Source organism: Asterias amurensis, chromosome 20, assembly GCF_032118995.1.
Source record: "Asterias amurensis chromosome 20, ASM3211899v1".
Lineage (NCBI taxonomy): Eukaryota > Metazoa > Echinodermata > Asteroidea > Forcipulatida > Asteriidae > Asterias > Asterias amurensis.
This window is the reverse complement of record NC_092667.1, coordinates 4,983,762-5,010,342: the sequence shown is the minus strand read 5'-3', so window position 1 is coordinate 5,010,342 and position 26,581 is coordinate 4,983,762. Positions and strand designations below refer to the sequence as shown.

At 38.9% G+C, this 26,581-nt stretch overlaps 2 protein-coding genes across 2 annotated transcripts; both read left to right on the top strand.

The window, feature by feature from the left end:
* Positions 1–1,479: 1,479 nt before the first annotated feature.
* Positions 1,480–19,534, top strand: LOC139952477 (chromodomain-helicase-DNA-binding protein 1-like). The gene is made up of 24 exons (XM_071951614.1): positions 1,480–1,683; positions 2,744–2,856; positions 3,707–3,813; positions 4,677–4,788; positions 6,101–6,214; positions 6,344–6,500; positions 7,041–7,129; positions 8,140–8,209; positions 8,643–8,747; positions 8,957–9,127; positions 9,831–10,059; positions 10,609–10,759; positions 11,079–11,268; positions 11,795–11,884; positions 12,396–12,541; positions 13,165–13,265; positions 13,708–13,904; positions 14,189–14,287; positions 14,709–14,779; positions 14,987–15,101; positions 15,508–15,616; positions 16,333–16,581; positions 17,092–17,164; positions 17,909–19,534. The coding sequence occupies exons 1-24, from the start codon at positions 1,584–1,586 to the stop codon at positions 18,026–18,028; spliced, it is 3,078 nt and encodes a 1,025-aa protein (XP_071807715.1). The 5' UTR covers positions 1,480–1,583; the 3' UTR covers positions 18,029–19,534.
* A 708-nt stretch (positions 19,535–20,242) lies between these two features.
* LOC139952692 (uncharacterized) lies at positions 20,243–26,453 on the top strand. Its single transcript, XM_071951894.1, has 5 exons — positions 20,243–20,341; positions 21,464–21,578; positions 21,787–21,878; positions 22,377–22,520; positions 22,989–26,453. The coding sequence occupies exons 2-5, from the start codon at positions 21,551–21,553 to the stop codon at positions 23,112–23,114; spliced, it is 390 nt and encodes a 129-aa protein (XP_071807995.1). The 5' UTR covers positions 20,243–20,341; positions 21,464–21,550; the 3' UTR covers positions 23,115–26,453.
* Positions 26,454–26,581: the final 128 nt, after the last annotated feature.

The window sequence follows — 26,581 nt, the reverse complement described above, 5'->3', positions numbered from 1 at the left end:
CCTTTCTCGAAAACTATGTCACTTCAGAGGGAGCCGTTTCTCACAATGTTTTATACTATCAACCTCTCCCCATTACTCGTCACCAAGTAAGGTTTTATGCTGATACTTATTTTGAGTAATTACCAATAGTGTCCACTGCCTTTAAACAAGGTATTTTGGCTGAAAACCTTATTCTGGAAAACATAACTTTAAGACTTAACTTTTAGGTGCTTAGCAGCGCAAGAAAAATCGCCGGCCCAGGCCTGACTTTGATTCTAAAGGCAAGATCGTAATAAAATTTCTGAGTGCAAATAAACCCACAATTTGTTTAATAAGAATGAGGGCGCTATTACAAACAAATCGTCTGAAATGTTTAAACGTTGAGGGCGCTATAGTAAAAAATGTTTGAAACTAAGGCCGTGTCCGAATTGGCGACTTCGGCTACAGCTACGGCTAGATCAGCGCGTCTGTCAGTGTTGAAGAATAGCAGACGCGTGCGCCCTAGCCGTAGCTGTAGCCGAAGTCGCCAATTCGGACACGGCCTAAACTTCCTCTAACTCTAAACAAGTGAGAGCACCATTACCAAAAAAGAGCTGTGTATTTTTCATCAGAGCATCACATTTAACTCCTCGCTGTTGCGATTTCTGTGTTTTCTTTAGTCTTTCAATGGTAATTACAATAATCTTGATACATAAAAAAGTAACCAATTTAGTGTCGACTGTCCCCTACAGACAATTATTTCGGGTCTACTTCTATCTCGTTCTTGTTTATGGAAAATAAAACAGCTTGTTGTCTTTTTATAAGCGGGTGTCGTACTTGCGAGTGCTAAAGATAGATTGCCAGTTTGCTAATTGCAAAAGTCCAACCTGGGGCAACCTTATTATTGTTCTTATAAACAAAATCAATTTATTGGCAAAATGAGGACTCATTCACATTATAGCCAGTATTCGAAAGAACATGTTCATTGCAAGCGGTATGGATCTTACCGAGTGGCAGAGAGTGGAGGTAGAAATAATTATTGGTCGGGTACGTGAATTTGTGTTCAAACTCTATACAGATCAAATTTAACACTATTTTTCTCCAGTCTCTGTTTTTAACCCAAACAAATAGTATTTCTAAGAGAGATACTCTTAAATTAAATAACTACTTTGATGCTTTGAAAAACAAACTAATCATAATATCTTAGACAGATTGAGGAAAACAGTTGAATTTGTTGGGTATACCCGCTGAATGCGATACCGAAAGTTCTTATCTGCTGATGCATACGACTCTTTTTTGTAATAGCGCCTTCACTTGTTTAAACAGTACTGTTATCAGTTTTTTAAACAGCGCCCTCACTTGGTTAAAACATATTTTTACGATTTTGTTTAAACAGCGCCCTCGCGTGTTTGAAAATAGTTATTTTGACGATTTCTATGAACAGCGCCCTCAACGCTTACGCAAAATAAAAACTGTTGGGGTAATAGCGCCCTCATTTCTTTACAAAAGTGAGGATTTTTTTGCCGGGCTTGTCTGAACTTGAGTTAAAAGTGAGTCATGACTTCCATATAAAATTGCTCTGTTTTTGATGCCTTACAGCAAAAAGATTCCCTTATCCGACAGACATGGACAGGATTCGTCGGAAAATAAAGGAGGTTGGTGAAGCCAAGAATGTTGAAAAGGTCTACGTCGATGGAAAAGCAATGACAAAGTTCGGTCTTTCAGGTGAGTAATGTAACGTAAAAGTTGCCTTAACCAGTTGCAGTATTACATTTGACTCGATGTGTTTTACTAGCGTTGCCGTTGTTGGTTGTGAAAGATGCCGAGTCTGTCCGCAACTTTTGAAGTTTTTTTAGTAAATAAGACTGAAAGTAGCTTCCTTTTTTGCCAAAACAAGGTAATTTGTTTTGCCTTTTTTTTTCGTTTCCATTTTTTAAAGTCAGTCAGTCAGACGAGTCTAGGCTAGAGTCAGACATTTGTGGTCAGCCCCCACCCCCCCCCCCCTCCTCCTCATGCCAAACCACCAAACCCATCACCGTAGGATACTGTAATAGAAGTGAAGAAGAAACTCTCAATTCTCCTTGCAGCCTCTTCAGTGTAGCCCCAAAAATAGTGCTAAAAATACGCTGGACTCCCTCCCACTGGAGTCCAGCAGATTTGGCACTATTTATGGGGCTTTCTCGGGTGTAGCTTGATTTATTTTTTACTGCTGGGTGTCACTGTCAGCTCTCTTGACCCGCAGGCCACATACATAGCATCAGGAAGTGTGAATCCCCCCCCCCCCCACCCTTGCTATTTTTGTGAAGGGTACTTTGTGAAGGTTTACATGAAACAATTTAATTTGTGCATGCACGACTCGATGTAATTGTGAAGAATTTTCAAGCTAGCAATCACTTGTTTAAACATTGTTGGCGCCGTGATCTTAACTGATGCGCATAATCCTGAGCCTTGGTTAAATTTGCTGAAACAGCGGCATTACCTACTATACTACAGATCTAGTCTTTTTCTTGGTTGCTGTAAGAATACCACCTTGACAAAAGACTCCTAATTAGAATAGCAAAGTCATACAGTGTGTCGTTCTTAGTCATTGTATATTGTGATCAGTAAACATTTATGTGGCAGTGTTGCGTTTTAAATCAAGTAAATTCTCAGCTTGGAGTTTCTTGAATTGTTAATTTATTTATTGGCCGAGCAGTTTAAAAATTTTGATTTAGATCACATTCCAGACAAAAACTTAGGCCTAAGTGTTTAATTATAATTTGTACTGTGTTCTCTTTCTATGCAGGAATAACGTACCGCCCATACCAGTTGGACGGTGTAAATTGGATGATACAGCGTTACCATAGAAACCATGGCTGCATCCTCGGCGATGAGATGGGATTGGGCAAAACGTGTCAGGTGGGTAAAAAGAGCTTTGATAATCCTAACTCACGGTTGCGTCCCTGACTTAATGGGACTGCGCTTTGACATACCATAGGCGCAATAGTACCAAATCAGGACATTCATTTTTCAACTTAAATTTTTCAATATTTTCTTTGTTCCTAATTGCACCATCATAAGTGATATAAGGTTTGGAATCACACAGAGACCAAGGCAGTCTCCCAAGTTCTATGAAAAATAAATCCACATGCAAAATGCTTGGGTGGAATTAAAACCCACGACCTTTGCATTGCAGGAGCAGATGTCGTGCCACAAGATCATCGAGCTAGCCCAATGGATGGAGGCAGTTCGAATTCTTAGCAGCTGGTACAGCAATGATTTAAAAGAACACGTTGCCTTGGATCGGTCGAATTGGTCTTTGAAAAGCGTTAGTAACTGTTTGTTATAAAATGGATATGTTTAGAAAGATATTTTAAAAATAGAATATAATGATCCACACAAGTATCACTCGAAATTGCGTGGTTTTCCTTTTACCTTGTCGACCAACACGGTCGGCCATTTATGGGAGTCAAACATTTGACTCCCATAAATGGCCGACCGTGTTAGTTCGCAAAGTAAAAGGAAAACCACGCAACTTCAAGGCAAATTTGTGTGGATCATTGTATTCTACTTTTAAATTATCTTTCTAACCTTATGCATTTTATAACAAACGGTTACAAACGCTTTTCAAAGACCAACTCGACCGATCAAAGGCAACGTGTTCCTTTAATAGTATTGAATAAACAGTGCTTAGTACACATCGGTGTAAAGGTTAAACAAAAATCATTCTTAAAAAAAAATTAACTTTAAATATTTTTTTCCCTGACAGACTATTGGCCTTTTGACGTACCTGTTTGGTTCGGGAGAAAGTCAGGGGAAGTATTTAGTCGTCAGCCCTCTGTCTGTGATGGGAAACTGGAGAGATGAGTTTGAAAGGTATAAACTAAAGATTTTATTTCTACAATCGCTTCACAGCAAGGATAAATTAAGTGAAATGAAAAAATGGCTTTAATGAAATCACTTTCTCATGACCTACTCTGGCTGTGAGCCAAATTCCATCCTTGTATCATTAAAGGAACACGTTGCCTTGGATCGGTCGAGTGGTCTATAACAAGCATTTGTTACTGTTTGTTATGAAATGCATTGGGTAGAAAGATGTTGTAAAAGTAGAATACAATGATCCACACAAGCATGCTTCGAAATTGCATGGTTTTCCTTTTACCTCGTCGACTAACACGGTCGGCCATTTCCTGACCATGTTAGTTCACCAAGTTAAAGAAAAACATGCAATTTCGAGGCAAATTTGTGTGGATCATTGTGTTCTACTTTTAAAACATCTTTCCACCACATGCATTTTATAAAAAACGGTTACAAACGCTTTTTTTAGACTGAGTCGTTCGATCCAAGGCAACGTGTTCCTTTAATGCCACAATCCCATTACTTTCCTCCCATTAAGGTTGTTGTGGCCAAGCAGGTTTGAATCTCAATCATGACATTTGCATCATGGAGCGAGACATTCAACCAGTTCACCCAGGGGTAAATGAGTACCTGTGAGGGCAGAGATGGTTCTTGTGATTGCTTTAGTTTGGTGCGCTACGTATTTGGCAGCACAGGCTGCATGAGCTGAGATGGTTAAGAAATTAAATATATGGCCCAGTGACCAGGAGTAATAATGTTTGAAGGGCAGTGACCATTCTTTAGAATTGCGCTATATAAGAGTTGATATATTACGGAGCTTGCGATGTTTACAAATTGTCACTCCTCTCTCTTGCTTGTTTTTCTTGTTTTGGACTGTCAAGATTTTCACCGAATCTGAAGTGTATCGTGTACATGGGCGATAAGGAAACTCGTGCAGCTATGCGGAGTGAAATCAAACATTCCAAATGGCAAGTTCTGATGACAACATATGAGGTAAATTGTTTCCTTTAGCCCTTTTTTGTGGGCTGCTAATACTTACTGTTTGAATAAACTGTCTGTTTATATGTTTACTCTGCCCAAGAAATTTGTTAGAAGTAATCAAAAATTCCCCCTTTGAGACATAGCCTGAGAGGTCATTCAGACACAGTACTAAAGTTGGTTTAACTCATTGGTCAACGCGATTGAGTTAAACTCTGTGTGTCTGAACGGTTCTAAAGTTAGTCCTAATCAAGTTCAACCAACAAAAGATAAACCGTCCAGGGAGGGGGTTTATTTTTAGACCGCTTCGGGTTTATCTTTTAACACTGTGTGTGGACAGAATAAAATAGACCACATCCGGTTTAACTCACAACAGACGACCCATTGACCTCCGTAATCATTATGTAAACACACAGTGACCAATGAACAGGCCAATAAACAGGATGTTAGAGTAACGGGGTCGCGTTTGCTTTGACCTCTTAAAACCAAAGATAAACCGTATCGGGTTTAACTCAGTGCTGTCTGAACGCAAGGGGTTTTTATTTTTATGACCACACCCTGCTGCTTGTAGAAGTTAAACCGGTTCGGGTCTAACTTAGTACGCTGTCTGAACATACCCTGATACATGTAGTATGGAAAATGGAAAGTATACTGGGTTACAGCCTAAAGAATCACACACTTTACAGAGCACTGTGCGCTTAGAATTATGTGGTAAGCAATGACATGACATTGGGCACTGCTTAAGAATGGTAGAGGGTCATGGGTTCAAATCCAACCAAGTTTATTATTCCTGCACATTTGCATCTAGGCAAAACCCCGGGGGTAAAAGCACTGAGTACTAGAAAATGCTTATCACAAAGCTATACTAACTAAGCTATTGTAGTAGTCTATGCTATGAGGCCATAAGCCAGATCTTCAAGTACACGCTAATCCTCCATCAGATTTGCAGAATGGAGTGGTGATAAAACCTATATTGCACGGCTAATATCACTAAGTCTGCGTCTTGTGTGTTCTATGTCACGTGCCAAGTGTGCTTGAAGTTAAATACGTTATCACACCCGCGCTCGTGGAAATACAAAAAATGTAGCGCGTCTGCTTCCCATATCCAACTCGGCCTTCGACCTCGTTGGATATGGGACGCAGAAGTGCTATATTTTTCCGTATTCCACTCGTGCTTGTATTGTATAGCGACCTCTACTGTTAAGGTATCGTGTAAAGGTTGTTATTCTCCATGTACATTGTAGCCATATTGTAGTGACTCGTTGCATGGGGTCTCCTAAACATTTCACAGCTAACTTGCCTTGTTACTCTTCTTTCTCTTCTTCAGCTTTGTATGAACGACGCATCATTCTTGCAGAGCTACGACTGGGAAGTTCTCGTCGTGGATGAAGCACATCGTCTCAAGAACCACAACTCACTCCTTCATCAGACCCTCAAAGAAGTAAGAAGATTATCCCACATTATCCCTGTTTAGTTTATTTGATCAAATTCTAACCGTAATCGTTACGTTTAACTCGTTATCATAAAGATCTAGTTAGTCTTATTAAATCCCTCTTCCATAATATTTTAGTTTACCATTGGCCACCATCTGCTCTTGACTGGAACGCCGGTGCAGAATAACCTGACGGAGCTGTACTCTCTTCTGTCCTTCGTTGCTCCTCGTGTCTTCAGGAGGACCCTCAAAGACGACTTCTTAGAGGAGTATGAAGACGTCACGGAGGACGAAGGTTAGCATTGAGAAGAGCTTAGGGAGCATTTCAAAAGTTGGGCATGCTCTAGGCGCAAAATAACTTTCTTATAGCCACAAGCCTGTAATCATTTCATTTCATCTATTTTATTTTATTTATTCTGGTTGTGAAGCCAAGGACTCTCAGAAAAGCGACCTTAATTACTGTGGTAGCCAAGAACCCAATGGAGAGAAGACAAGAAAGTTTCAGTTTTAGATGGGAAAACCCCATAGAATTATTCCAGGGAAAACCCACACAGTCAAGCAGGAACTGAAAACCCAATGCACATAGTGCCCTGAGTGGGATTCGAACTGGGGTCCTAGAGGTGCAAGGCAAGGAAAGATACTACAGCACCAACCTGACCACTGGACCGCAAGTTCAGCTGGTCCACCTCATTATGCCAAAATGCATGAGCAAACCCTACAGGAATGTTTGCACATAAGTAAAGTGTTTTTAACTTTCTGGTGGTCCAATTGAATGGACTGGATAATTTATGTGAGAGAACTAAAACATAATATTTTTTTCTCCAACATTTAATAGTTAAAAATGATCTGCACTCTGTGCTGCTTCCCTTCTTGCTGCGAAGAACCAAGAATGAAGTGGTCCTGGACATTCCAAAGAAGTCTGAGGTTGGTTGACATTTTCTTTTCTGGATGTATGTAGATTTGTGTTTATTTCTCTCTACTTTATGACAGTATATGTAACAGCGGTGGCTATTATTACATTCTTGCAGTGAGTGTGAGGACTTGGAGAACAAACATTTGTTTCAAACTGTTGTGTTCTTTTATAATAATACAATAATATATAGGATTTGAGGCATTGCAAGGTGAGGTATCAATGTATATTTGGTTTGCGGTAACACCATGTGTGTATCTACTTGCCAGGTAGAGTTGTTCTTAGGGAACTGTCTTGCTTTATTCTACTGACGCAGAGTAGATAATCGCGGAGCAGATAATATAATAATAATGTAAGCATTTATATAGCACCCCTCAAAGATCGGAGCGCTTTACAATTTACTTACAAACAAACAATGCAATGATAAAGATACAAAAAACAGTACAAGCAAAAACTCTTTTGAGTGATAACGTCTCACATGTGCACATCTGTTTGTCAACAAGAAACGCATTTCAATCTCTAAAACTCTATTGTTATCTTGTGCACAGTGTCAGGGCCGAGCGGTTAAGAGCACTGAATTCAGACTCTTGTGTTTCTGATCAGCAGAGTGTGGGTTCGGTCCCAATCATGACACTTGTGTCCTTAAGCAAGACACTTAACCATGATGCTTCCTCCTACGGCTGGGGCGTAAAAGAACACAGTGCACTTATCGAAAAGAGAAGGGGTTCGCCCTGGTGTTCCTTGTAAACCATTACATGGTGCTTTCAAGGAATAGGTCTCATACTTGAAAACAAAGCTCCACATATCTTGCAGGACAAAATACTGAGCGCTTAGATACGCCCCAAGGGGTGTGATATAGCGCTGTATCAGAACCTAGTATTATTATTATCTTCTGAGTGCATCTCAGTAGACACTCCTGCTGTGTGCAAAAGAAAGTAAGTCATTAAGATAATGTCACATGAAGTCAAATAAGTTTTTCATGCCAGACTGAAGACATTGTTGTTTCTTGTGTGTTTGTATTCAGGTGATTCTTTATCATGGCCTATCAGCTCTACAGAAGAATTTATACAAGGCAGTCTTGACTAAAGATTACGGTAAGTGTGACGTATATTTTAAATTGAGTGCTGTCTTGCGAGATACAACATTTTTGTAAAGGTTTTTGTACTGTCGCACCTTTATCTTTATTGTTTATACGCTATAATATATCACTGTTTGTAACTTGATTTTGGGTTGAACAAAGACAAATATCCCTAGAATGAGATTTGAATCAACAACCTCCGATATAAATATATTAAATATTAATATGCTAGCACTCTTAACTGAACTATATCTAGCCCTATGTTGGCAGTCTCCCTGCTTATTAGTATCTTTGTTCGGGGTGCTAGTCAGAAGCTATATAACCAACTCCAATATAGTCAGGGATCACATCCAAGTTTACAAGCAGCCAGGGGATCACCTTACGGGGCTGGGACTTTTTATTTTTCAGATTTAAAATGTATTATTAAAAAACAAAATCTAACATTTCAGAAGCGTTTCGTCAGGCGGATCCGTGGAGTCAGAAACCAAAGACGAGACTCATGAATGTACTTGTTCAGCTCCGCAAAGTTGTCAACCACCCCTACCTCTTTGATGGTTAGTTATTAGTCGTCCTGCATATTTTACTTACCATTTATTTCATATTCTACATCATGGTTTGTTTAAGTTGAACTTTCTACTTAGCCAAACATTTTAAAACAATATTTTCTGCTGAAGTTGCTCTAGGAAATTTAGCCCAGAACTTTGAGTCTGGTGTGTTAGGCCTTGACATGCCATTAAAATGAGTACAAAAAATCTTTCTTCAGGTGTTGAGCCGGAACCATTCGAGCTCGGCGAGCACCTTGTGGAGAGTAGCGGCAAGCTTCACCTCCTGGACCAGCTACTAGTGTTCCTGCATCAGCGCAATCACAAAGTCCTTCTCTTCTCTCAGATGACACGGGTACTAGACATCCTACAGGACTATCTGGGCTACAGAGGTCAGTCAGCCATCTTGATTCTTTACCATTCCTCTCTATAGGTCCAAACCGAGGCTGGAAGGATTAATAGTCTGGTTCCTTACTGAAAAAAAATGAGAATTAGAGCTGTTATACTCATTGTGTGAACAGGGTACTTGACCATAATAGCCCTGACATGATAATGGTCCAAAGTTGTCAGCAGCCGTCCATTTCACCAAACTCTTCCTAACTTAGAGTTAATCTTAGGACTTAACACGGGTCAAGTCCCGTATCCATAGACATTAGGACGCATTAAACTTACTCGTCCTAACTCGAGACAGGATTAATCCTAGCGTTTGATGAGATCAGCTGTTGGAGAACTGCATTTCAGCAAGTAAAACCATGTATCTGACAAAAATACAACCTGACACTCAGAAATCCAACATAAATTTGACATCGGAGAATTGTTATCCGACTACCTGTCCTAGATAAATTTGAAAAGACGCCTTATGGCACTGGACACCTTTGGTAATTGTCAAAGACAAGTATTCTCACTTGGCGTATCCTAAGATATGCATAAAATAACAAGCCTGTGAACATTTTGGCTTGATTGGTCATCAAAGTTGCATGGAAGAAATAAAAGACTTTGTGTGCTTTCAGGTATCTGAGAAAAGCTAAACCAACCTGATCCCCAGGAGTCTGGTGCCTAAGCCATAATCTATACTTATCCCTATTGATTCTTCAGGGTACTCTTATGAGCGCTTGGACGGCTCCGTCCGAAGCGAGGAACGATTCTCAGCCATTAGGAATTTCAACGAGCACGACGAGACGTTCGCCTTTCTGCTGAGTACCAAAGCCGGGGGTCAAGGGTTAAACCTCGTGGCTGCTGATACGGTCATCTTCGTGGACAGTGACTTCAATCCTCAGAATGACCTCCAGGCTGCAGCTAGAGCACACAGGATAGGTCAAACAAGGTCAGTGACCTTTCTTTGTAGGGAAGTCAATGACTCACAAGGACTTTCCTTCTGCTCTTTAGCATTTTGGTATTTGACACCAGCAATAGGCTTGTGGGTTAGGATCTCTTGCCTTGGGGAAGTAGGTTCCAGGGTGAATATTTATAGGTGCGTTCAATTAGCTTCCCTGGGTTGACCCCTGTCTACCCCCGGTACATCATTCCAGGGGCTCAGGTGAGCCCCCAAGTGCCCTGCCTGTGGAGTGGGTCACTTGGGGGCTGGCCCCAGTTGCATGACGTCACCACGAGAGGGTGATTTATCGTTCGATTAGATCTTGTCAGGGGCTTACTCGAATGAGCACCACGTGGTCGACACGGGGAAGCTAATCGAATGCACCCTATATTACAACTACTTAACTGATAGCTGATAAGAGTCACATTGAAACCAGTGATTAGAATTCAGAGATTTTTATTAACGGAAAATTCACCTAATGCCATGAAAAACATCTGACACAGCAGGATTTGCCAACATTACCTTTTATCTGTCAAATATTCTTTCTCTTTCATCCAGGCCAGTCAAGATAATTCGTCTGGTTGGACGAGACTCAGTCGAGGAGGTTATCCTAAAGAGAGCGGACGCTAAACTGAAGCTGACTAACACGGTGATAGAGGGCGGCAAATTCTCACTTGGTGGAGTCGGTCCTGCTGAAAATGCAACTCAGGTATCACAAATTCATATAGCCTTGCGTGTTATGTAAATGCTATTTTATTGTTGTTGCACTGATGTGACATAAGAGAGTTTTCGTTTTAGACGAGGGATGGTTCTGCGACTGTAATGATGACACTTGTCCCTAAATTTCTTTGACAGCACTTGGGATGAATCTGCGTTGTGCTGAAAATGTCAATGTTTGGCTGAAAAGTACTAATACCACACAGAACCATCTGTCTTAAACGAAAACTCTCTGATGATGAACCTTTGGTTACTTTTTTTTCTTCTGCCAACTTGCGGAAATGGGTTACATCTTTTCTTTTTTTCTGCAGCTTTCGGAGATGCTCAAGTTTGGATTGGATAAGCTCCTCCAATCAGAAGACAGCAGCATCGGTGACGTGGACTTGGAGGGCATGCTGGGTAATAGCGTCAGAGGAGAGTGGGTTGAGGAAGAGGTGACCTCTACCCACAATGCATTGGAAGAGGAAGTGACGGAGGATACTGCGGGGACTTCTGAAGGCGGTGAGATACTTTGATAAATTGTTTTGAGTTTTCGTTCATCATTTGCCTTGAAGAGAGTTATGAAGCGGTTATCAAGTCTGTAATGTGGGCCTCTCTTTACATGACATCATCAGACAGGGCTTGATTTTTTGGAGAAATTCTACGAGACCGCTGGGCTTGTGGATCAAATGTTTACTGGACCAGGGGTGGATTTCACAAAGAGTTAGGACTAGTCTTATCTCGAGTTAGGACCAGTTACTCGTCCTAACTTAGGACTATCCATGCAATTTGTATATCTCCTAGGACTAGTCCTAAGTTAGGACTAGTCCTAACTATTTGTGAAATCGACCCCAGAAATTGTTGTACATGACCAGAATCAAAATAAGAAAAACTTTCTAACCCAGTTTAACATTACTACGGACTTGTCCAGTCAAAAGTTTAGTGGCCCGACAACAAAACTACTGGCCCCGGGCCTGTGATCCAGTGTAAAATTCAAGCTTTGTTTTTGTGCTTAAGCAGCTCTATGAAATTTCTTTCAACCATCCAGGTCACATGTATATGTTTGAAGGAAAGGATTACTCCAAAGAACCGGCAGCGACGGATAAAGACAAGGAGGCGTTTGACAATCTTATCTCAGGTGGGTGTTTAGTTGCCCATGTAGACTTTGGTTCCATGTTGCACCTCTGCTTCATTTATTTTATTTAATTTATTAATTTTGGTTGTGAAGTGAAGGACTCTTAGAAAACGAACTTAATCACTCTACTAGCCAAGAACCCAATGAAAAGAAGACAAGGAAGGAGGTTTCAGTTTTAGATGTGGGAGGAAAACCCCAGGGAATTATTGAAGGGAAAATCCATGCAGTCATGAGACACGGACTGAAAACCCAATTCTCGTAGTGCCCTTGGTTTAATTCAAACCGGGGTCCTATAGGTGGAAGACGAGGCAAGATGCCATCGTGACCACCTTAACTTGTCGGCATTTTTCGGGTGTCTTTAAACCCATTTATCCAAGCCCCTTAAACAACTAGAGGATGAGATTGATTTTAGTTTCCCAAACACCTATGAATCACTTTCTCTTTAAAGACTGATTTGTCCAGAACTTTCCTTGTCATTTGTTCTCTGGTTCCTACTGACTATTCTGTCCTACAGTTGAGGTAGCCGAACAAGAAGATGATCTGCAGTTGCCCCGAGCACTGCGGAAGAACAGAAGCGTGAGAGACATGCCTGAAATTTCTCTCCATGAACGAATGAAGAAAGAATACACACCGCAGGAACTTGAAGAAAGGAAAAGAAAGGTAGGTTATGAACCACGGACGCCTGAATTAGAGTTACTTGGAAGTACTGCGCTTTCTCTTTGCCTTGGTAGTCCAGGTTCGAATCCCAGCCTTTTTAAAATGCGTTTCACCCACACACTGATGTTTTTAAAGCACTATATACTTTGTACTGTACTGATTTCTGTGAACCTGTGAAATAATCCACTCTCATATTACTCAGGTGGGATTCCAACCCACGACCTTTGCCATTCTAGAGCATATGTTCTACCACTAGACCATCGAGCTTGCCTGTTAGCAAGTTCCAATTCTACATTGCTATCTTATTGTTAGCTCACACCATCACCGAGCCTCAGAGAGATATGTTCTTCTGAAACAGTTACAACGATGGGAACAAAATTCAAATCATTTGATTATTTTGATTGCCACAATCAAAATAAGGCTGAAATGAAAGTGCCCAAAATCCCTGCCAAACAGATTTTCATTATTTCCAATAAAAGCTGACATGCAAGTTAAATAAAATTTTCGCCGATTGTTTGTTTGGTGCTTTTTGGGGAAAGCAAAGATAGGAGGTAACTTCGTCTTCAAAAAAATCAACAGTGGTTACTTTTTGTATAAAGAGTTTTTTTTATTCAATTGTGGTCCAGAGAGAAGAGGCTGCATCTAAGAGGGCAGAGGCGGCCGCCAAGAGGGCTAAGCTAATGGAAGAGGCAGAGGTTCGGAGAGCCCAAGAAAGACGACAGAAACTGTAAGAAACAAATGCAAGAGAACTTTTAAAACAAAGTATACCTTTGGTTTTTGGAACCATTCGATTGTTTTAATCCTATACAAATGTTGATGTTTAAATCACCGGATAGCTTGGTAGGACTTGAACCCACAACCTTGTGATTGCAAGTCCTGCAGTCTAACCACTGAACCACATTGCATGCCTGTTCGCACATTGTAAACCTCTTGGACCAGTCGTCTAACGAACTTTCTCTGGAAAAGCTCATTTTCCATGTACAGTTAACATCACCAGCGTGACCTACACTGAGGATGAGTGCTATTACAACACATTGGCACCTTGCCCAAACTCTGGACAATAACATGTTGCCCTAAATCTGGATCCCAGATTTGTTATTTTCATCCACTCTGGACAAGAAAAAGTGGGATCTGAGTGTTATGACCACGATTTTCTGATTTTCTGACAGGGAGGCATTATGGGCATCCAATGATTACGAGTCCGTCAACATCGCCATGGAAACGGATGACGAAGATGAGGATGAGGAAGACGACACTATGACGCTGGAAGATGACAATGACGTCAAAGCCATCCAGTACGTCAGTGGGGACGTCACTCAACCGATTAATACTGGGGACAATGACGCCATTGTTGTACATTGTGTTGGTAAGTCTATCAAGATCCAAACTGAAATACATCACTTAAAAATAGAGGTTTGCGGTAGCACCTTTTGAACATCTCTTTTGAGTAGTGTTGGTTCTCAAAAGAACCGATGGTTAAAGAACCGATGTAATCATTTATGATTGCATTGGGGATAAAGGAGATAATTTGTGATGTTTTTGACACTCTTGACTACTTTTATGTATGGACCTAGTGTTGGATTTATGATTTGTAAGAAATTCACAGCTCATATGGGCCCGCTCCTAACTTGTCTTCTTTTGCTTCAATAGACGACAGTGGTTCTTGGGGTACAGGGGGCCTCTTCACTGCCTTACACAGGAGGTCAGACCAGCCTGAGACGCAGTACGAGCTAGCGGGCAAAATGAAAGGTAAGATGTAGTGGCAGGCAATAAAGACACGATCCTTCACAAAGAGCATTTTGAGTTTGCTTCAATTAGTTGTCACAATCTTTTTAGTTTTCAAGATCAAGTTCAGCTCAGAGTATGATGATTAGGTTGTAGATAATTTCCTCTGTTGGAGTAGAGCGTGTATGCAAATACTTTCCGTAGCGAGGAAAACAACTTTTGCTGTGAGCATAGCCAGAGGGGTGTCTGTGTGTCTTTTGGACACCTTGTTTTAATTTTGACACCCTGTTTTATCTATCATTTACATGTAAATGTATTGTAAGTGAATACATTGTATTTTTGAGGAAACGTAACGGATTTGAATGTTCATATGTAAGATAGACTTACACAGTCTACTGCAAAACCATTGATTTCTGATTTTGTTTTTTTCTCTTTTAAATTTTAGATTTAGCTCTTGGGGATGCTCACTTAATCAGCATTGATGATAAGATAAGTCGCACCAATGGTAGCGATAAGGTAAGAACTATTAAAGTAAATGTCATTAAAGGAAGGTATACGTTTGGTAACCACTAAACCATATCACGTCACAACTGAACTCATATAACAATTTACAACAGCTAAATTGCGCCTGCGAGTCTTAAAATGGCAGACTCGACTTAAAGTGACAACACTACAATAATATTAATCAGTAGTATTCTTTTCGTTATATCTTTGTTGGTGTAGGTTGCATTGATCGTAGCTCAACACAGAGACAGACGTAACAATCTATCTGGTATCAAATTATCCGCTCTGGACCAAGGCCTTCAGAGGGTGTACAGAGCTGCTAAGAAATGCAATGGTACGTCAGTAAATCATTTCAGGCAGCCGTTACAGGCAGTAGTAACAGAAAAAGCTACAGGAAGTTCTCTAAAATTAAACCAATCTTTCCTCGATCTGGAGATCAAAATTTGAAAATCTGCCTGATTGTGGAGACTCTTTCCCAATTATGTTAAGTGTAATTTTAAATGTCTTCTTGATTGTTTTACAAAACCTCACTGATTGCAAGTTGTAATTGTTGGCAGCTCTGGTATATACAGAAACCTAATTTGCATTTTGGTGGACCCTCAAGCCATGTTATATTATTGCATGGATTCATCGGTGTCACCATAACTTAGTTGAAGACCGTTTTAAAAGTTTCAAATCCTACCAGCGATGACATTATTGCACATTTGTGCTTATTTGTTTTGCCCTCTCTATGTTGATAGGAAGTGTTCATCTACCACGTATTGGTTACGCAACGGCAGGCTTCAACTGGTATGGTACTGAACGACTCATACGAAAGCTGCTAGCATCTAAAGGCATTCCAACATACGTGTATCCTTTTCAACATTTTTGGAACTTTCACAAAAATTGTTCCTGTGATTTCCTACAAGATATTTATGTTGTAAACATATTTCAGTAATTTTATACTCATTTAAACAAAGTATAGGCTCGATTTTCATAGAGTGGCTGAAGCACAAATTATCACAAACAATTTTCTGCTAAGCAATTTTCTTGTAAGCAAAAACCAGTCACAGAAGGAATATGTGACAAGGAATTTTAATAATAATAATAGTAATACTTGTAGTGGCTTCTTATATAGTGCTCAGATCCATCACGCAGTGACGCTCATGGCGCTTCAACATTATTACCCCTGGTCACTGGGCCTTAAACCATTCCTCCCTATGGAGTATACAGCCTGTGCCGCCAAATATGTAGCGCAATCAAGGCTAATCAATCACAAGAACCAACTCTGCCCTCACAGGTACCCATTTACCCCTGGGTGGAGAAAAGCAATTATAGTAAAGTGTCTTGCTCGGGGACACAAGTGTCACGACCGGGATTCGAACCCACACTCTGCTGAACAGAAACACCATAGCTTGAATTCTGTGCTCTTATCCGCTCAGCCACGAGCTGGTAACCTTATTCTAGCGCGCATCATTGTGTTGTGTTTAGCTACTTTTTGTATATCAGTGAACTGCGCCCAGCATGACTGCAAAATATTATCTAATTTTCAAAAGTTGACCTTTCCTTGACAGACTACTCTACAGATATTATTTTCCAAGACGAAGAGGAAAGCATCGCCCAACCACCAGCCCAGCCACGCACCCTAAGCCTTCATCAACTACCCCCTCGCTTGACGCATCAGCTCCTTCAACCTCGAGGGTATCTACATCATCATCATCATCCACCCAAGGAGATGACGGGACAGGACTGCCCAGTTTCTTTCGAGGGGTGACAGTGAGCTTCTGTGATGTTGACGACGGGGATTTAAAGAAACTCACACGCTATGTTGTGGCATATCCTTTTAATCATGCTTACATATTTGTTAGATATTTGTTTGTTTAGATGATCTTCCCGTCAAGGGAACTCAGCAAACTCCCGCAAGGGGATATAAACACCAAGCTGGCAACAGCTAGTCTCTCTCATTCAAATATTTGTTTAATGTCTATGAATATGAATTGCATAAATCCAGAAATTGTGATTCAGTACCTAGATGGCAATACATACTTCTGAACAGCTGACTCAAGCTCTGGTGTTTCTGTTCAGCTGAGTGTGGGTTCGAGTCCTGGTCATGACACTTGTGTCCTTAAGCAAGATACTTAACCATTATTTTTTGTCCTTCCGATGGGGCGTAAAGCCATTGGTCCTGTGTGTTTTGTAATGCTCGTAACAAAAAAAAACAGTGCACTTATCTTAAAAGAGAAGGGGCTCGCCCCGGTGTTGTTGGTTTGATTGGCTGCATTTTGCAGCTTTGGACAGGTTTTGTTTATAAGTTATGATTCAAGGTTCCTTAACTTAAAATTCACTTATGATGGTGATGTCTCAGAGACTGTTGATGAAACAACGACCCACATTGTGGCCAAGGAAGACACGTCAGAGGTAAATAGTTCTGTTTATTTCTGGATATTAAATATGCTGATTAGATATCGGAAATCAACCAATACCTGTATGCAAACATTGAATGCATGTAAGTGCATTGTAGCAAAGTATTATCATGAAGAAAATCTGAACTAATCCATTTCAAAAGGCCAAGCCTAGCAAACATTTCACTGAGTGATAATATTCTATGACAATACATGAACATTTACATTAACTTGATTTATAACACACATCTTACTTGTTCTGCATTCTGGTTGGTTGAAACACGGTCACGTGGGATGAACTAATATAGTCTAGTGATTTAGCCACGTGTTTTGCGGGAACTAGTACCCGAGCGGGGCCTATGACGTACACTAGTTGCCTCTTTGCCAGTCATTATGTGTATAATAACTCACACATGTCATTCCATTTGAAACTTGTTCATAGTAACAGGTTGTCGCAGGCCTGGAATTACATGCAGGCCACGGAGGCCAGTGTATTAGTGCCCATTTAAAAGTTTCCCATTGGCTTTAACATTTTCCAATGGAAGTGCCCTTTGTAAATTGAAAATGGCCTTGCCTTTCTATGACGAAATTCACAGCCTGTAATCAAAAGCATGTACATTCCGCATCACCAAAATTGTTCACTACACTGCGAAACACACAGGGACATTGAATCCAAAAATGTGGCAACCAAGTTTATTGTGATGATGACTTCACTTTAATTTGGTCAATTTACCTTTCCTTGTTGAATTATGTTCTGCAGGTTCAAACTCTGCTGGATATGAAGGCATCAAATCCCGACGCTGTGGTCGTGTCAACTAGATGGCTTCAAGACTGTATCGCAAAACAGAGTCACATCAATGAAGAGAAATATAAACTTTGATCTTACAAATGCAAGACTTACCCGCACAAGATGAGTGGGAATTTGTTAATGTTCAAAACATCATTTGGACTTGATTAAGTTTGATTCTCATTGTTGATGTTTGATAAATTTGTTTCTTGCCAAAAACAGTTCTTGCAAAATAAATTGTGTAGGGGATCCAAGTTCGCCGTTAGTGTTCAAGTGTCTGATTCAACCTAACCTATTTTAACTTAGTGCAATGAATATGGAGACATGCAAAATAGGGTTAGATAGTTCAGTTGGTAGAGCACCGGCACATTAATCCGGAGGTCGTTGGTTCAAATCTTGCTCTAGTAAATTTATCTCTATATTTTTCAGTCACCATCATAGTTCCTACTTCTAGTGTATAACATAGTTTTTGTTCATAAAGATGTATATACTTTTCTTTGTACGGTGAAGTAAGACTTCTTTCAAGTAAATCATTGGGCTGTACATAGTTTTCCAATTGTGATTCTCTCCTGACTCTAGAATGATCAGTTCTCTAGAACGGATCAGTTGGGAGACAAAATTAAATTTTAGATTGAATATTTAACTTAAAGACAAAGTAAATAGTCAGCAAAAATGTGAATAATTCGCTGCCATTGTTGAGCGATCTAGTAAGTCTGACTTAAATTCTGATTGCATGAATCATTGGAGTGTGGGTTTTTCTGGTCATGACACTTATGTCTTTGAGCAAGGTACTGTCCATAATTGCTTCTCTTAACCCAGGTGTATAAATGGGAACCTGGGAGGGCTGGGACGATATTATGTCGTGTTTCTGGTTAGGGCAAATAAATAAGCAGGTTGGGGTTGAACACTTCCCAATGAGTTGAGAAAGTTTGAGGAATGGTCTAAGAATGTCTGACAGTTGTACAAGATAATAATGTCGTAAAGCGCCTTGATCTAGCTACTAGGGTATGTGCGCTATATGAGAACCAAATATTATTAATATTCAATTTCAATAATCCTACATAAACTTCACACAAGTAGAACTCTATTGGTCTGAAAAATAGCAGAAGCATTTGCAATGTAATTAATGTTTTGTCAGAGTGCCTTTACACATATTTGTTTTTATGGATTATGCATATAAAAAAAAATTGATTAAGTTTCCGACTAAGCTGAGAAAATAGCTTTAAGTATGCACAATTATTGTTTGTTTGACTTGCCATAAGCAAAGAAATAAACCAAGATTCACATTGTGTCCATACTTCACTTAGCATGATAAACCAATTACAAAATGTACACATTGAAAACTATGAACATTTATAACTCTTTCTATTCATGCAACAATGTATATATCTTAAAGATACAATATAATCCATTCAGTGGCATTTCACGTTTACACAAATTGCTGAAGATTATTGTTATTTAACAAAAAATATGTAGGTTCTTATTCTTTGATAAAAACCTCATGCCTTCTGCATCTCTCTTTAATTAATGTTTTAAATAAAGATGTGCAAATTACTTAATGTTTGTATGAAAACAAGAATGTAATTGTTTATTATAATATAGAGTATAATTATATTTTAAGAATGTTATGGAAATAAACTTAACATTCAAGTTAAAAAAAATATTTTTGGCTTGTTAATTTTTCGCACATTTTGTATGGACTTAAATATTTATATGCCCCTATCACGAAATGTTCTTTCACGTGAAAAAGTTTTCTTTATAAGCAGAACTTAAGACAGCATGTTCACAGTTATTATTTGCCTTAAGAAGTTAAGACCTCATCAGTTGTTCACTTTTTTAGTGTGAGGTACAGAGAAATCAAAACCCTGTAGATTAGTTCATGCAATGATAAACAATCGCCAATTATACCTCCCAACATTTTGTTTGCTAAAATCTACCACTGCCCCCCCCCCCCCCCCCGCCCCTGGATAATACAGGACCGAAATGGCTTGCACTTTCCATTAACCAATGGGGGTTTTCATTTAGGGTTAAAACATCTCGAAGCTCCTTCTTCCCTAATACTTGCTCAAAAACTCTCCAAAACACTTTCAAAATACACTGCTAGCTAAACTATCAAGTTTTATAATATAATGTTTATCATTAATTCTATATCGTCCCTTCGTAATCAAGAAAATAATGTTCTCCCATAACGTCTTTGCTTTGGTATCACCGTTACCATTTATATGGCTTGTGCCAGGGACGTTTGTGATATGCAAATTACACACGTGGTGTGCGTGGGAGTGCGCGAGCGCGTGACCTATGACCCTCTTGCAAGACAAAATGGCTGAAGGCACAAGAATTTTCTCTCCTGTTCTTCCACAATTGACATGTTATTAAGTCGACACAATAGCTACAACAATGAAACAGGTGAGTAGAGTATGCTTTATAGCATTTGTAGAATACTTCTTTCGTTTCATTATGAGTTTCTGAAAGGGTAAAAATGAGGCAAACAACAGACCTTGCCGTTTGACACGGCGGCAGTTTCGAAATACACACGTGGACGACATGTCACATATACAATGCTGTAAAAGGACATGTATAACTATACTTTTAGTATAGGAAATTCCTTGTTTCACCAATCAGGTTAGAAGCTTGGTAAAAATTATGAATAGAATGTGGGGTTTTTTTAGGATACTGAATTTCATTTGTTCTGTGGGGGTGCTATAAAAATGGCTTCATTGACTTAGTAACTTCAAATCAAATGTTTTTCTTCTCGATTTTCCAATATATCTTTGAAGACAACATACCAGTCTTTCCCCCATCCAACGTGATAGCCCACAAAAAGTACCAAATACGCGAGGGAGTCTAGCATATTTTGTACTATTTATAGAGCACTATGACAACTTAAAAAGGGCTATAGTTGAACTGAAGAGTGTGGTTTAACGCTTGATTAAAAATAGACAACATTGCGAATACTATGATAATTAACAGGGTGCCTAAGCAATGCCTTTAGGGCGCTCCTTGATGTGTTGTTAAGTGTGCTATAATGCCCATTTTTAGATTCACCAACTATTGTTCGCATCAATAAAAATACAAAAGCAGCACGGCAAAGTTCTCTCCTGTTAAAAAAAAATATTTAACTTGATGTATTGCACCAACCAACTCGTACTCCCAGGCCTGTAACCAAGAATTATTATTTACATTATTTATGTATTTATTTTTGTTTGGGGGGGGGGGTTAAGTGGGTTTTTTGTTAATGGGGCAGGTTATATTATTTTTTTCTTTGTAGGTTTTGTTTGAGGGGGCAGCCTTTTTTTAATTTTTAACATTTTTAATTTGACTTTGAGGGGGGGGGGCGGAATTTTTTTAAATTTTTTATTTAGGGGGCAGACTTTTTGGGGGGAGGAGTTTGGGGGCATCCGCCCCCCTGGTTACGGGCCTGCATACTCCCAACGTCTACTCCAACCAGCATTTGAAGACAGAAAACTTATATCTTGAGGTGGAAGATAAATTTACCATATTTATGTTTTGTTTGTTTGTGTTTTATAGTGAGGAGAACTGTGCTACAGAACACCTGCACATTTCGACTAAGCAAGTTACTGAGGATCCACAGTCAACCCTCAACATGGTTGGGAAATGAAAAAGAAAAGGTCTAAAAGAAAAGGTAAACACAGTTTTCTATGAAAGGGAATATTGTTTCTCACAATGTGTTATACTATCAACAGCTCTCCATTGCGAGCAATGGAGACCAAGGAAGTTTTTATGCTAACAATTATTTTGGGTTAATATTGCCAATAGTGTCAAGTGCTGTTAAGGGAACAAACTTTTGTTGAAATAAACTTTAACTAATGAACTTGTTTAATTCCTCTCAGATGTGAACCTAGTGCTGACAGCTCCAATCATTCCATTTATCAAGAAGACCGCTGGCACCAACAGCTCGATGTGTCCATCATGTACTATACAGGTGAGTTACACAACCGCAAGAGGGAGAAGACAAACTTAGAAATTTAGCTGTGAGCCTGTAAGGGCAGGGACATTAAGTCCCTCATAGCATTCTAATGCATAGTTAACATTACTGACATTGTGTAATTAATTTCAGGAGCCAACTCTTGCGTAAACCCTTTGTCCCACCCTCTTGCCCCGAATGAGGTTGAAAAATGCATAATGTGAGGTTTGATACATTGAAAGCCCCCCCCCCCCTCCCCCGGAGTTGTCTTTGCCCCCTTGTATTCAAGCACTTAAGCGGACCCCCTGCCTGTGGCTCATCAGTTCCCCCCCCCCAAACAAAAATGTATTTTTACACCATTCCAAAAGAGATTCTTGACAATCATGCACACCATTGACTATGGTTTGTTTATTCTTTCCTCGTGTAGTTTGTTGATTTAATCAGATTATCAAAACAAGCCTAATGCAAGAACAATTGCTTTATTTTACATTATGAACCAACTGCCATCCATTAAAGAACCATGTCATCCATGTAGCAGCACCTAAGTCAACAGTGTCAGTTCATCAGCAAGACTTGAATGAATGCATCCAGGGAGATTCAAGCTCCACTGAATGGAGGGCTGAGTTGTATCATAGAGTAATGTTGTATGTTGCTTTTGAGGTACGTAATAAATTTTCTTTTCATAAATATTTTGCAACATTCAATAAAAAATAATAGCCTTATGGTTTTTGCCTGAAAATGTGGGCAAGACTATATATAGCTCTTATGGTTTTATCAAATTTTGCTTGAAAATGTTTGCAAGGCAACAAACTTATGGTTTTTTCCTGAAAATGTTTCCAAAGCCCTATTGTTTTTGCCTGGAAATGTTTGCAAGGCTTAGGTTTTTATCAAAATTTGCTCAAAAATGTTGCAAGGTTATATATAGCCTGATGGTTTTATCAAATTTTGCTTGAAAATATTTGCAAAAAAAGTTTATTACAAAACATTTGAAGGAAAAAATAATAAACATACTAGACTTTTAATGAACTTGTACAACTTCTTAATTTCGGTGCTGCCTACAACACTCCTCGGTCACCCCTGTTAAAAAGTTAACAAGTTAACGTGCATGTTATTATTTTGTTCTTGTAGGCTTCATCTGGAGGCGATCTCTCTGTCACCTTATTGATCCAAGCCTCGACCTCTCTAGTTGCTCCTGAGTTTGAGGTTGCCCTGCTGCTACCACTTCATCATCACCGGGACATCGACACAAATTGATACAACTGCTGACTACCCCTTGTGACGTTGTATAAGTCCGCCCAGATTGAATAAAACTGCTGGACTTAGCCTACTTACCCCTTCCTTGTGATTTTTTCAATTTTCAACAAAAATCTGATAAAACTGCTGGACTTAACAAATTGTGTACCTATGAAATTTGACCCTAGAATGCACAAAGCTATTGCGTATTGTAACACAAAATCACGGAGCAATTTAACATATTTGTATTACAGGCATCGGTTCTTTACGAAAACACAAATCTAGACATCAGAAAAAATCTCGACACGAGCAGGTTTCCCAATCTGCTTCTACTATCAAATTTTACTTGATAATGGTTGCTTTATGGTTTTTGCCTGAAAATGTAGGCAAGGCTATAAGTTTATGGTTTTATCAAATTTTGCTTGAAAATACGGTTTTATCAAATTTTGCTTGAAAATTGTTGCAAGGCTACAGCCTTATAGTTTTATCAAATTTTGCTTGAAAATGTGTGCAAGGCTATATATAGCCTTATGGTTTTATCAAATTTTGCTTCACAATTGTTGCAAGGCTATAGCCTTATGGTTTTTGCCTGAAAATGTAGGCAAGGCTTTATGGTTTTATCAATTTTTGCTTGAAAATGTGTGCAAGGCTAAAGCCTTATGGTTTTATCAAATTTTGCCTGAAAATGGTTGCAAGCCTTATGGTTTTATCAAATTTTGCTTGAAAATGGTTGCAAGGCTAAAGCCTTATGGTTTTATCAAATTTTGCCTGAAAATGGTTGCAAGGCTGTAGCCTTATGGTTTTATCAAATTTTGCCTGAAAATGGTTGCAAGGCTATAGCCTTATGGTTTTATCAAATTTTGCTTGAAAATTGTTGCAAGGCTATAGTCTTATGGTTTTATCAAATTTTGCTTGAAAATGGTTGCAAGGCTAAAGCCTTATGGTTTTATCAAATTTTGCCTGAAAATGGTTGCAAGGCTATAGCCTTATGGTTTTATCAAATTTTGCTTGAAAATGGTTGCAAGGCTAAAGCCTTATGGTTTTATTAAATTTTGCCTGAAAATGGTTGCAAGGCTATAGCCTTATGGTTTTATCAAATTTTGCTTGAAAATTGTTGCAAGGCTATAGCCTTATGGTTTTTGCCTGAAAATGTAGGCAAGGCTATAGCCTTATGGTTTTATCAAATTTTGCTTCAAAATTGTTTTTGCCTGAAAATGTAGGCAAGGCTATAGCCTTATGGTTTTATCAAATATTGCTTGAAAATGTGTGCAAGGCTATAGCCTTATGGTTTTTGCCTGAAAATGTAGGCAAGGCTATAGTCTTATGGTTTTATCAAATTTTGCTTGAAAATGGTTGCAAGGCTATAGCCTTATGGTTTTATCAAATTTTGCCCGAAAATGGTTGCAAGGGTATAGCCTTATGGTTTTATCAAATATTGCTTGAAAATGTGTGCAAGGCTATAGCCTTATGGTTTTATCAAATTTTGCTTGAAAATTGTTGCAAGGCTATAGCCTTATGGTTTTTGCCTGAAAATGTAGGCAAGGCTATAGTCTTATGGTTTTATCAAATTTTGCCTGAAAATGGTTGCAAGGCCTTATGGTTTTATCAAATTTAGCTTGAAAATTGTTGCAAGGCTATAAACCTTATGGTTTTATCAAATTTTGCCTGAAAATGTAGGCAAGGCTATAGCCTTATGGTTTTATCAAATTTTGCTTCAAAATTGTTTTTGCCTGAAAATGGTTGCAAGGCTAAAGCCTTATGGTTTTATCAAATTTTGCCTGAAAATGGTTGCAAGGCTATAGCCTTATGGTTTTATCAAATTTTGCTTGAAAATGGTTGCAAGGCTAAAGCCTTATGGTTTTATTAAATTTTGCCTGAAAATGGTTGCAAGGCTATAGCCTTATGGTTTTATCAAATTTTGCTTGAAAATTTTGCTTGAAAATGGTTTTTGCCTGAAAATGTAGGCAAGGCTATAGCCTTATGGTTTTATCAAATTTTGCTTCAAAATTGTTTTTGCCTGAAAATGTAGGCAAGGCTATAGTCTTATGGTTTTATCAAATTTTGCTTGAAAATGGTTGCAAGGCTATAGCCTTATGGTTTTATCAAATTTTGCCTGAAAATGGTTGCAAGGCTATAGGCTTATGGTTTTTGCCTGAAAATGTAGGCAAGGCTATAGTCTTATGGTTTTATCAAATTTTGCTTGAAAATGGTTGCAAGGCTATAGCCTTATGGTTTTATCAAATTTTGCCTGAAAATGGTTGCAAGGCTATAGCCTTATGGTTTTATCAAATATTGCTTGAAAATGTGTGCAAGGCTATAGCCTTATGTTTTTATCAAATTTTGCTTGAAAATTGTTGCAAGGCTATAGGCTTATGGTTTTTGCCTGAAAATGTAGGCAAGGCTGTAGTCTTATGGTTTTATCAAATTTTGCTTGAAAATGGTTGCAAGGCTATAGCCTTATGGTTTTATCAAATTTTGCTTGAAAATGGTTGCAAGGCTAAAGCCTTATGGTTTTATTAAATTTTGCCTGAAAATGGTTGCAAAACCTTATGGTTTTATCAAATTTTGCTTGAAAATTGTTGCAAGGCTATAACCTTATGGTTTTTGCCTGAAAATGTAGGCAAGGCTATAGTCTTATGGTTTTATCAAATTTTGCCTGAAAATGGTTGCAAGGCTATAGCCTTATGGTTTTATCAAATTTTGCTTGAAAATGGTTGCAAGGCTAAAGCCTTATGGTTTTATTAAATTTTGCCTGAAAATGGTTGCAAGGCTATTGCCTAATGGTTTTATCAAATTTTGCTTGAAAATGGTTGCAAGGCTATGACCTTATGGTTTTATCAAATTTTGCTTGAAAATTGTTGCAAGGCTATAGCCTTATGGTTTTATCAAATTTTGCTTGAAAATTGTTGCAAGGCTATAGCCTTATGGTTTTTGCCTGAAAATGTAGGCAAGACTATAGCCTTATGGTTTTATCAAATTTTGCTTGAAAATTGTTGACTTATGGTTTTTGTCAAATTTTGTCAAATTTTGCTTAAAAATGTGGGCAAGGCTATAGCCTTATGGTTTTATCAAACTTTGCTTTAAATTTGTTGCAAGGCCTTGTGGGTTTAAATATTTTAAGTTTGGTTTTGTGCGTACGAAAATAAAGGCTATTTTTAGGGGTGAATCAATTTAAGTTTTGGTTGCCCTAAAGTCGCAGACTAATATCTCATTATTACTTGAGTCGTCTACTTGGCCGCCATATTTGAACACAGTGCAGCAATGGGTGTGTATTATTTTTACACCTAATTTCATATGCGCCAAAAAAAACTTAGCTAAAAGCGACTTTATACATACCCAACTGCATTGTAGTTAAACATGGTGGCCTGAGGGTTCATCTTAACCCGATGGAACCCACCCCCACACTGTAGGGGGGCTAACATTGGTCCTTACAGTGTGGGGGTGGGTTCCATCGGGATAAGATGGGCCTTCCATATTTGAATTGGGGG